The sequence below is a fragment of the Pleurodeles waltl genome, chromosome 10, assembly GCF_031143425.1.
Source record: "Pleurodeles waltl isolate 20211129_DDA chromosome 10, aPleWal1.hap1.20221129, whole genome shotgun sequence".
Classification (NCBI taxonomy): Eukaryota; Metazoa; Chordata; class Amphibia; order Caudata; family Salamandridae; genus Pleurodeles; species Pleurodeles waltl.
The window spans coordinates 822,457,004-822,469,335 of NC_090449.1; the positions used below are offsets into that span (position 1 = coordinate 822,457,004).

The 12,332-nt window shown below is 44.6% G+C and overlaps 1 protein-coding gene across 2 annotated transcripts in view; it reads right to left on the reverse strand.

Annotated features, from left to right (window-relative positions):
• ULK4 (unc-51 like kinase 4) overlaps nucleotides 1-12,332 on the reverse strand; it is a 1,615,551-nt gene that overhangs the window by 483,432 nt on the left and 1,119,787 nt on the right. For both annotated transcript variants that reach the window (XM_069211486.1, XM_069211487.1), the window contains exon 32: nucleotides 6,132-6,237. In XM_069211486.1, the coding sequence (XP_069067587.1) occupies nucleotides 6,132-6,237 (106 nt within the window). The remainder of the gene's footprint in view (nucleotides 1-6,131; nucleotides 6,238-12,332) is intronic.

The following is a 12,332-nucleotide window of genomic DNA, read 5'->3' on the forward strand; positions in this document are numbered from 1 at the left end:
GCAGATTCAGTCAACTTTGGAGAGGGAGCAACAGGTTCTAGTGGAACCTGCTTAACTTCAACTGGTGAAGGAGTAGCCTTTCTAGATGCTGGAGTCAGCCAGAAAACCTGGGCCACCCGCATATAGGGCGTGAACAGCAACTGCTGATACTCCGCTGGCAATCCTCTTTGAGAATATGATAGGAAACCCATGGGACCCACAGAAGCACCAGATGGCGGATCTCCCTGCTGAAAACGCTATACTTAGCGTTGAAAAAGTTTCAAGGATCAGATCCGGGAGCAGGAAAAGTTGGAAGCCCCTGCTTCTAATGAGGAGGCACAGGAGGAAATGTATCTGTGGATCAAGATGTCCAGGCGATGTTTGTGGTGGTCTCGGACGCAAAGGCGACACCGAAGAGTCCACTGGAGAGGGAGACTGAGTCACCTCACCTTAATCCACATGCAACCTCAGACGAAGCACCAAACACCAACTTCGGAGACTCATCTTTCGAAAAACGATGTCAGGAACTATGATGCTGCTTCTTATGCTTCCACTTGGCTGACTTAGAGGAATGGGGAGATGGCGACTTTGAGCAAGGATGAGACTTTCGACAGCCTCTCTTCTCCTGTCTTACCTTGGCCATGCACAGTTTCGCCTCTCTCTCCTTCAGCGCTTTGAGGTTCATCTTTTGACATGATGAACAAGTGTCGATGTCGTGGTTCGAACGTAGACACCATAGACAGTCTTCACGAGGATACGTGACTGACATTTGACACTCCCTCCAAGGTTTAAAACCAGATTTCATTAGTGGAGACATTTTCCTCAGCAACAACATAGCAATATCTGGAAGGAATGTGTCGAAAGACTCGTAACTCTCTGGAGGGCATAAGAAAAAACTGTTACACGTCGAAGGTGTGGAAAACGAGGAACTGACAGTGCGCTGACAAGGGCTTCTTATGGCTTCAGTGATGTCACGCAAGGTTGTGAGTGGAGCCATGGGCTTTGTGAGGTCAGTGGGACAGCTGTCAAGAAAAGTTTCTGTGGAATACTGGCGCATTGGGGTATTCAAAAGGTTAAGAACCCACAGGTAGATGTATCCATCAGAAGTAAACTTTTAGAGTCTCTGGACACTGAGATGGCAGTATGGGTAAAGCTGCTTGTGATGGAGAACCATGAGATTCCATAGCCCTCCTCTCAATTCGTAGGCAGCCAAATGGATTTGGATGGAGAAACTGGTACCCATAGTGGAGCTGGAAATACTGGAAATTAGTCAGGAAGGTGAACAGTCCTGCCATGGGTACCTTGGCCAAAATGGAACATTTAGAAGCACATCAGATTGACTGTCCTGAGAGTTTTTGGAATTACGAGAATTGGGTGAAATGCACATATAAGCCTATCAGGCAACTTGATCAATTACAAAGCGCGACTCCACTTTGTGGACGCAGCTTTAGTTATAGCCATGTGGACACTTACACTCCATTGGCGTTCTCCCACAGCTCCTGTGTTACGGGCTTAGAAGGGGCAGTACATAAATGGTGTGCCCCAGAAGTAGAGACACTCCACTATGAGGAAGTCTGCAAGCTTTGTAGGCAGCCTATACCTGTCCAGTGGACCGCTGAGCTCAGACACTTTCAACAAGAGATGGTAAATGATGACTTCCTGACGTAATCCCTCAAGCCCCGGTCATACACCCAGAGCAACTCTCACTTCAGACGGAGCAGGATAAGTTGGCCCACATACGCACTAGCCCCCTCCCAGCCTTTACACATTTCAGTCTCACAGGCATCCCTGACACCCCATGTCCCATACAACTCCCACAAACTAACATGCTAAGACAGTGGATTCTGTCCACCCACCACTCTTCTTCACATCCGCCTCACCTCTCCCCAGTTTCACCACCACGCCACTTGGCACAGTAACCTTACACCTCTAAGCATCCCAAGCACACCACATTCAATGATGACTAAGCCTTTCAACATACAATCGAATCCCACTTGTATGTACTCTTGGATAATTCAATACTGAGTAATAACTGTGTCATTGGCTGTTGTGCGTTGTTGTTCATAAGTTGCAACACCTAATAAAAATATTTCAATGAAATAAGCCTTTCAACCAACATATGGCTAGTGCATCTACACCCACACTCCTGGACATAGAACCAGAGAGAAGATTTTCAGCAAAAGTACATTCTCCCTCACTGCAAATAGTTTTAGCCACGGATGACAGAATATCCAAGATATTGCTTGAAACAGTATGAGACATAGGCTCAAGGCCACAGAGTAAGGAAATATACAGCTAGGTGTTTTGCAAGCACATTCTACCTTTCTGGAAGATAAACTGTTGTCAAAGACAGAATATTGAATGCTGCCCACAGACATATTTTATGAACCAAAGACACAAGACCCTAGATTTGAGTGACTTCCTGCCTGTTTATATAAGCTCTGGCTACCTGGTTGTCTATTCTCATCTAGACTGTCTAATTATTGGTTAAGGGAGAAAAATGGATTAGTCTCAGGCAAATGGTTGTTAACTCCTTCCAGCTGGAAAACATTTGACTGTCCAACTGGAACCACTCATTCTGTACCGATACCTTCTCCAAAGCTGCACCCAGCCCTTGTTGCTGACATCTCTATTTATGATCAAGAGGCTGTGGAAATGGAAGAAATCCCTTTGATCAGATTCTGCTCCATTAGCACATTGAACTAGAGGAATTAGTGGCACCACGATCTTTTAGTTCATGAACACAGAATGCCATTGAGCTAGAAGATGCTGTACTAGAAAATGAAGATGGCGTTGTGACTAGGGGCCATTGAGAGGGCTGCCGCTGTGTCCCACTTCATCCACAATCAGTCTTGCCCCAAAAAAACAAAATCAGAAGCCAAAAACGACATTGTTACAGCTATTTTCACTTTCTTGTCAATCACATCTAGAAAATGGGTATCACCAGGAATGCTGGATCATTGTGGGGCCAGATCAGACATTGATTAATCTACTTGGATTACAAATGGAGACTCTTCACTCAAACCCTCTAAAAAGTAATGCTCTGCAAGAAAAATGGGAAAATTAGACTTTTCGGAGGAAGTTCTTCACTCAACCTCTCTAAAAAGTGCACTTTTGCAAGAAACCTGGTAAAAGTAGACTTTTCAATCTCATTCAGTTCCCTGGTGAGCACCTTTGGAACTGCATCAGGCAGTGGAAGAGTTCCTGGATCTTTTATCTGATACTGAAAAAAAAAAACTCTTCCCTATTTTCTTATGCAGGGTTATGGAAGGACAGATTGCATCTAATATACAGTAACACCTCAGTTATTTCTTTACATTGAGTGAACCACCCTCTTCATCTTGTTCATTGTCCTGGTCAGTGTCAACATAATCTTGCTCTAATGTAGGTTTTTTTGGGATGAAGACCTCTCCTTTTCTTTAAAGGCATCTGCTACCACATCTGGTTCAGGACAGTCACTGAGGGAAGCCAAGATTTAATGCAGTTGACATTCTTTAGCCTACAACTCTAAACCATAAGTAGACCGCAACTGCACTCAAGTGATGTTTTAGACTGGCACATGATAAATAAGAGACCATCTGGACTATCTTGGTCACCCATCCTGTGGGCCAACTTGGGACAAACCATGTGTTGTCTGTTGAACCACCCAGCATCCCATGACATCTCTCATTTGTTAATAAGAGGCTAAAAAACAAACCTCAATCAATAAACTTGTGTTGTATAAAACTGTGTTTCTTGTGCATTGGATACAGCACTAGCAAACGGAGGAATCATGCTCTCATATATTAACTCATAACCATGTTCTAGACAGTTGTTCTTTATTTTATTATATTTGTGTGGTGCAGTGCAATTGCCTGTGTTTATTTTTACTATGATGTAGGGAAATGGACCGAAACCCATCGAGCTATGATTACACACATACACTACTAGGTCTTTTGTGCATACCAGGTAAAATAGTGGAGTATCGGCCACAGGGGGTCCTCTATCATTAATATTACAGGGCATTCCATGAACGATGGTAAAGCACTCAAATGGCAAAAGTAAGTCCATTTACATTTTTTTGTTATGTTTGATTAGAGTCATAATGTAAAGTAAAAGAGTGCATGCTTGAATGACAATTGCAAGGATAGTTAGAGAAGCTCATAAGAACATGTTACTTACCTTTGGTAACACCTTATCTGGTAGAGACTCTATAATTAGCTGCAGATTCCTTACTTTAGAATATTCCCCAGATGTCAGCCTAGGTCTGGAAAATCTTGAGCAGTACCTCTGCGCACTAGTATGTGGCATCAATCGGCTCTGCGTCGGTATCTGCTATGACCTGTGTAGTGCCTCTATAGGTGACAACCCGAGAGCACTGACCTCAGTTTCTTTTTCTGAAATTTAGGAACCAGAAGCACTAAGCCACGCCAAGGTGTTGTTGTTTAGTGTGCCAAAACTGCAGGGAGACAGGACCTCTGTAGGTAGAGAAGTTCAATTTGCAGATCTGAAAGAATCAGCACTCTCTCAATGGCTCCTGTGGCCAGAAGAGCCTACATTTCCTGACTCAAAAGTGCGAGGTGGTCCCCTGTCATCCGATCTATGGATGGTGGCATGGGTGGAGGGGGTTTCCATGAATGGAAAGATGTAACCCTGCTGAACAATCAGGAATATCAATTTGTACAAGGTTATGGAGTGTAACTGGGCAGGTGGTGCCTGATCCTGCCGCAGAGCAGTTGCCCATGATGGCATATTAAAGGAGTTTGGAAGCTGTAGCTGATACAGGGGTTGTGAATAAGGCAGATCTCTGGCCTTGGATCCCATGAGGCTTGTGGGTGCAAGGTCCATGGCTACAAAAGGACTGGGGAGCCTGTTGGGCGTGGTGGATTAGTGGAAATACATGCGCCTGGTAGCCCCTACCATAGCCACGGAAAGTGTGGAATGCAGAATGGGGTGGTAGGCAGAATGGAGTCTGGCATGGGGCAGTGGAGAGCCCCAATGACTGGGTGGGGCTCTGCTGTCCCTAAAGCCCTTGAGGGCCGCATCTGCCTTGCCACCAAACAGGCATGTGCCATCAATGCGCATGTTGATAAGGATGTCAGGACATATCCCGAAAAGCTAGTTGAGGCAATGAAGTGCATCGACAAAGCAATACCCAAATATGAGTTGCAGGTCCTCATAAAATCCTTTTTTAGCTGGATTGTGGTTGCTCTGGAAAGTTCTGTGAGGTGTGAAGCAGATCCAGACTCAGGCTCCATGGCTGATGTGTGGGAGCATGGCATAGATTTGTGCCATCGTTCACACACCTCGTCCGATGACTCAGACTGGCTCAGTGAAGTCGAAGAGTGCTTCGACTTCTTAGAATTCTTTTTCTTGTGGGACTTACTAGACAAAGATTTTGAGCGTGACAATGGACGACGAGAGTGACCTTCCTCTCAACTGGGACTTTGAGTGGTGCAGAGTTGTCCAGTGTGGGGCAACCAGGAGCTTCAGGGCACACTCCTTTACTGCATTGGGGTTCATCGCTCGACAGTCTGGACAGACCTTGGACCTGGCTCCAGGCACCAAAAGTAAACCAAATAGAGGTCCATCACAGACATCTGCCTGTGACGGGGGCCACAGGGTTTGAACCCCACAGGCTTTTGGGGGTTACATTGCTGTTATACTGGAAGCGTAGCTCAAAAAGAATTTCAACAAAAGGACGAAATTTAGCAGTCCATTAAAGGATCGAGGTAGCTGTTTAGGATCTGTGCTGATGGTGCTGAAAGAAAAGAAATGATGTCAGCTCGCCGGGGTGGAGCCTATATGGGCACTGTGTGCGTCACTTCATGCGTGGACGAAGCCAAGGCGGACCCAATCAGTGCCACCTAGCAGTGCGCAGAGGTATGACTCAAGATTTTCAGGATCCAGTGTGACACCTGGGGAATATTCTAATGTAAGGAATATGCGTCTAGAGGTCTCTATCAGATAAAGGAATGGTACAGAAGCTAGCTCTATAGCACAATTTATTAGGTTGGGTAGTAGATTTTCAAGGACTTTGAAAATCTGATATGTACTAAGGACAAGAAAAAAGTTTAGAAGGTAAATAAACACAATTCTTGTTCTTAAATGTTCACACTGCATATGTGGACTGTATAGGCTGGAGAAATATACTTTACGAAAGACATACTTACCATGTCTGTACAGAAGTTTCATATTTGCATCCTTCTGGTTGATCAGATTGTTCACCAGTGCTATGACACTTTGCATGGCATTACCCAGTACATTGTCTTGGTGTTCCTGGTGAAAAATAAATCAATCAGCATACACTGTTTTACCAGAATAATGATTACACATTACAAAGTCAATTTGAGTTGTTCTGGAATTAAATAATGAACTATTAACAAACCTATAGCAATAAATTTACGACGGGATCAACTTCTGCTGGTGTAACTTTCATAAGTTTAAATCATCCTTACTTCAGTCACGTGCAATTTGTGAATGATATTGAAAGGGAAGTTTATTATATTGGCTTAAGAGCATCCAGTTTCCAAGTGTACAACACTGATCCTAGGTTATGGCTTTGACTTACTGTATTTTGAAAGCTCTGTACATGGGAACTTAAAACACTGTTCTTTCCCAAGATGTAAACTGAAACCAAACAAGCTTTGTGAAGATCAACATAAGTTGTAAATGATGTTCTTATCTTAGACCTCTAGTTGTAGACTGCCAAAACTTTAGCAGATTATCAATGTCAGTGGACCTGTTAATGGCGTGCAACAGTTCTGCAATGTGAGGAAAACATCGGAAATCCCTACCAAGACCAAGATACAATCTCTAGATACTGCACTAGGCAGAAGTGCAATACCTCTGCCTCATTTCTTCATACCTCGACCACTTAATACTTGGTGAACAGTTACGGAATGTGGAAGGGGTACTGGAGTTATCTCAAACTCATTTTACAACTTTCTTAGCATGTGAATTGTAAAAGCCCAGGAGCCAGTGAATCGACTTGGAAGGACTGAGACTCTGTCTCACAGATTCCGTGTTGCTAATGCCTATGTCCACCGGAAATGAAGCTGCTGACTCCAGCAGAGTGGGGCATGCCCAGGCAGAACCCAAGCAAATATTGTGCCACGGGTGGCCCAGTTCGCAGAATGTCAAAGGCTAGACGAGGCTGAACTGAACTGGTCTCCATCATTCACCATTTTCGACAATCAATCCCTGGACTGGTCAGAATTAACCTATAAACAACGTAGGCAAATGGAAAGCAGCACGCACACTGAAGGAAAACCAAATAAGTAAAATAATTTAACCAGCCCTGTCCTGAGTGGAGTGGGTGGTGAGTGTTGTAAATGACAAGACTCAAACACTGCATGATGTATTAATGATGTTGAGTCGAATGTGAGACACTGCTCCTGACTCAGAAGGTTAACACTGCAGCAAAATATGCTAATTTAGTTATACAGAGACCCATGAAGAATTATGAAGTGAAATTACAGACTGTGCGTCGTATGCCCGAATCTGAGGAAATGGAGGACCCCAGCATGGTAAATGACACGCCATTGGTAGTCAGCTGAGCTACCTAATAAAATAGACGAGCTCTTCTATATTGGACAAAAAGATTAATAGTGCAACGAGGAGTAGGTTCTATGGGTCACTGAAGGGGTTTAGTAGATAAATTAAAGTGACTTGTTCTACTCATGTTTCAAACAATAAGAGGTTGTCGTCATTTAGGGGGTGCATTTGCGACCCATGGCTTGCCCCTTGAAACATTTGGCACTGCCTTTGTGACCTGTGGCCTCGGAAATGGCAAAATTATTGCCTAGAACACAGGGGCGGCTCCGCATTCTGTACCTGTTTTTCATTATACTAATAGCAAATATTATTTCATTATTCACTATTACTGTAATAAAAATAGAGCACAATTAGCTGGGACAGGACCTTCGGTGGCAGCTGTGGTAATTAAAAATGATTTTAAGTATATGTTGTTTGTTTGCTTGTGGATGAGAGAGTGTTTATGTGAGACAGCATGTGTATGTTTAAGCATGTGTGTGTGTGTGAGTGGAAAGGAGTAAGTCAGTAGAAGGTAATGAGTGAGACTGAGGCCCAGATTTACTATTCGCTGGCACAAGGCAACGCTGCAAGAAAGTTGTTGCTCTGCCTTGTGTCAAAAGGAGAGAGCTGTGGATTGAACAGACGCCTTCAACAGCACTAAGGATTGAGACAATGGTCCCCAAGGCTGTTGCTGTAAAAATGGGGTGCCTATTTTTGTCATTTCTCACAGGGCATCTGAATAGCACTCCACCAAACAGGATTGTCACAAGTATCAAGGGCCAGACTACCTGATGCACCCTGTCTCATTCTGTCTCTTTATTTACTGATCAAGTGAAGCAGTTGGGAAAAGTGCTGGGTTTGAGTTTGGAGGAGAATACGTGCACAATCAGGATCTCTAGCGCTGGGTAACAGGACAGAAAAGTAGGCTCGAATAGAGTCACTTGGTTGCTAGCTAGCTGCTGCTGCAGAATGTTTTGTATGAGGTAGGCTAAATACTGTAGAATAGGGCCTCGTTAAAGGGCAGAAGATGTTTGGAGTACAGTGGGGTCTTATTAATCTCAGTAGAGTGATTACATGTAGCTAGTATAAAGTGATTGGGCAGCATGAGAACCTAAGAATCTTTGGGAATAGTTGCCCTATGTAAAGAATGCATCTAGAATGGACCCTTGTAGGAAGCTGGCTTGGTGTGTGGTGGGTACCTATGGTACTTACACCTTAAACCAGGTCCAGTTATCCCCTCTTAGTGAAATGTAGGCAGTGTCTAGAAGCCAGGCTCTCTAGAGGTAGCTGTGGATGAGCAGCCAAGGCTTATCTAGGAGACATGGAAAGCTCATGCAATACCACTGTAGTCACACAGCACTTGCACACACAAAATAAAAAGCCCAGGTGTACAAAAATAAAGGTATTTTTATTTTGGAACAAATACCCACAAAATACTAAACAGGTAACCCACCCTTAGGAGGTAAGTAATACACTAAATATATACACTAGTAATCAGTAACAGGCATAGAGAAGGTTAGAAAACAGTGCAATTAGCAATAATCAATAGTGACCCTAGGGGGAGCACAAACCATATACTAAAAAAAATGGAATGCGAACAGGGTACCCCCACCTAGGTAAGTAAAATGTGTAGAGGGAGCTGGGAGTAATAGAAAACCAATAACACAGTACCCCCAGCAACCAGACTGCAGGAGTGAAACACTGGATTTTCCCCAAACCACCCAAAAAGAGGAAACGAAGAAAAAGAAGACACCCAGACATAACTGCAAGAAAACCAGCAGTGGATTCCTGAAGAAAGAAGACCTGTGGAGAGAGGGGTCATGTCCAAGAGTCACAATGGAGTTCAGGAGGAGTAGAGGGTACTACTCACCCAGCTGTGGATGCAGGGGGAGGGGGAGTCATAGGGGACCCTTAGCATTGCATAGAGTCCACAGGAGCAGAGGTAGCACCCTCAGGAGTCCCAGAGGATGATGACACAGGAGTCGCAGAAGTTGCTAACGCAGCACTACAAAAGAGGATCCCACCCCGCAGGAGAACCACACAGGAGGCTGCGCTTTGCAGGATGGAGTGCTGGGTGGCTGGAGCTACATGTCACGTGAAGATACCTTGGAGGAGATGCAAACAAGCCTTATCAGCTGCAAGAGACGTGGAGCACAGAGTACTCTCCTGCATGGGAAGGCAAAGGCTCACCTCCACCAAAGTTGGACAGCTGGCCAAGAGGACCAAGACAACTACTCCAGACCACCACCCGCGATGCAGGATCCACACAGCTCAAGATGAGAGGACATCCACGCAGCCGGTTGTCGTTTGTTGTAGGTGCCTGCAGTTGCAGGAAAGTGACTCCTTAAATCCAGGGGAGATTCCTTCTTCTTGTGCAGGCTGAAGAGTTACAGTCTTCTGAGGATGCACGGCTGGGGAAATGATGCAAAGCTGGCAGGAGACATGAAACAAAGTTGCAGAAGAGTCTTCTTCGTTGCTGCAGCATTTGTCGGTTCCTGGAGGGTCCAGTCGTGGTTCCACTGATCAGAAGTTGAAGCAGAGATTGCAGAGGAGTCCTGCTGGAATCCTGCAAGCTGAATCTGAGGACCCAACCAAGAGAGAAACCATGAATAGCCCTGAAAGGGGGACTGGTCACCTAACCAGGTAAGTATCTATCAAGGGGGGGCTCTGACATCACCTGCCTGGCCTGGCCACTCAGATGCTCCCGAGTTCCCTGACAACCTTGGAAACAAGACGGCAGAACCCAGGGACCCTCTGGAGGAACTCTGGGCACCACCCCAGGGGTGGTGATGGACAGGGGATCTGGAGTTGGTGGGGGCACTTCTGCTCACACACAGCTACCTGTACCCTGCCCTCTGTGCTGAGAGACCCTACAATAGGGGTGACTTATAGTGACCTGGTGTAGTGACCTGCAGTGAAAAAAGGTGCATGCACCTGTTTCACGCAGACTGCAATGGCAGGCCTGCAGAACCCTTTGCATGGGCTCCCTACGAGTGGCAGAATAACGGCTGCAGCCCCTAGGGATCCACTGGAACCCCAATGACCTGGATACCTATTTACTATATGCTAGGGACTTACATGGGGGGAACAGTATGCCAATTGTGGGAAAACAAATTACCAGCAACCAAATTTAGAGGAGATAGCTGGGGTCACTGGGGTCCTAGTTAGCAGGATTCCAGTGAACACAGTCAAACACACTGACAAACAGGCAAAAGGTGGGTGTAACCAAGCTAGAAAAAGGATACTTTTCTACAACCGTCAAGGGCAAAAAAAGTGACTTCTCAAGATTTCCAGTCCAACTGTGCTTTGTAGGGCCAGAAAAAGTCCTGTATCAAAAGGGTCAGGTGGGTGAAACTGTACAAGCCATGCTATCATCATCCTCATGTCTTGGTGTATAGGTCTCGGGAAAGAGAAGGATATCTATGTCAGATGCAAAAAGTGTTAGAAAAACAAGCAAAGGACTCGTGACTTTCACCATGGCATGCATTTCTTCCTCTCTAAGTCGATGTACAATCCTCATCCTTGAAACCAGCAGAATTAGATCTGTCACCAGTATCTTAAGCTCTCTCCCAAAGCTTACTGTAGCAGGTAGAGAAGGAAAAGTGCTGGTGCTACTTGAGGTGGCAATGCTGTTTCCTACGTAGCGATTGCAGTAAAAAACCCTACAATAGTGGATCAGATTTATATTATTTTGTCAGCTCTTAATTGAGGTAATTAATCACCACATGTACGTAGCTTTTTTTTGTTGTCGCAAACGGCCCGAGTTGCATTATTGGTCCAGTTGCGACAAAAAAGCATTTTCCAATGTACAAAACTCTATTTTGCGATTCCGTAACCTAATACCAAATTGCCAAATGGGTTTGAGACTCACTATTAGGAAGGGGGCATGCCAAGGGTGTTCCTTCCTAATAGTGACTTGTAGGAGGATTTATGATTGTTTTGTGATTCACACTTACCACCAATTTCAAATTGGTGGTAACTCATTTACAAACGGGAAGGGGGTCCCTTTTGTGAATGGGGTCACCAACATTTTTTCAGGGCAGGCAGTGGTCCCACGGAGCACTGCCTACTCGTAAAAAATTAAAAGGAAACTTTTCATTTTGTTTGTAATGCACCCTGTTTTTCTTCAATGAAAAAACAAACTGCTTTATTTAAAAAACAGTCACAGACATGGTGGTCTGATGACCCAAGCAGGCCACTAGCCCTGTGAGTGCGGCCATTCCCAAATGTGTCACAAATAGTGACCTGCTTCGTGAATATTAATGAGGCAGGTCCCTTGCGACACATTTGCGAATCGCAAACAGTGTCTGAGACACTGTTATACATCAGATTTTGCAACTAGCAAATTGTGAGTCGCTAAATCTCATAATTTGCGAGTCTCAAAATCGGACATTTGTACATGTGGCCCCTGGTCTGCCTCTTTAATCACCTTAGGGTGGACAAAGGAACATAGGTCACAGGAGGCACCATGGGGCTTATTATCAAGAAACCACAGACAAGTTTCTTTGCTTGACATGCAATGCCTGCAATCCAGGTGATGACGCTCTGGGCCCATTTTCTTATTATCTTTTTTAGGATGCTTGAGAGGTAAAGAAAAGTTAAAATCAACCTTTTGATTCAATTGACAGTCTACCCTAATTGTTCACACATTAAAACCCAAGAGGCAGTAGATAAGGTTTAAAAGTTTTTTACAAATTAGCTGAAAGGCATATGAAAATTTCAGTTGAGGGAATAGAAAAGATGAGGAACAGAATCTGATGATCTGTATATAAGTTGCAGTCCTCTTGCCACCTAATCATTGAAGAATCTAAGTTAATCTAAGTACCCTAAACTAAATT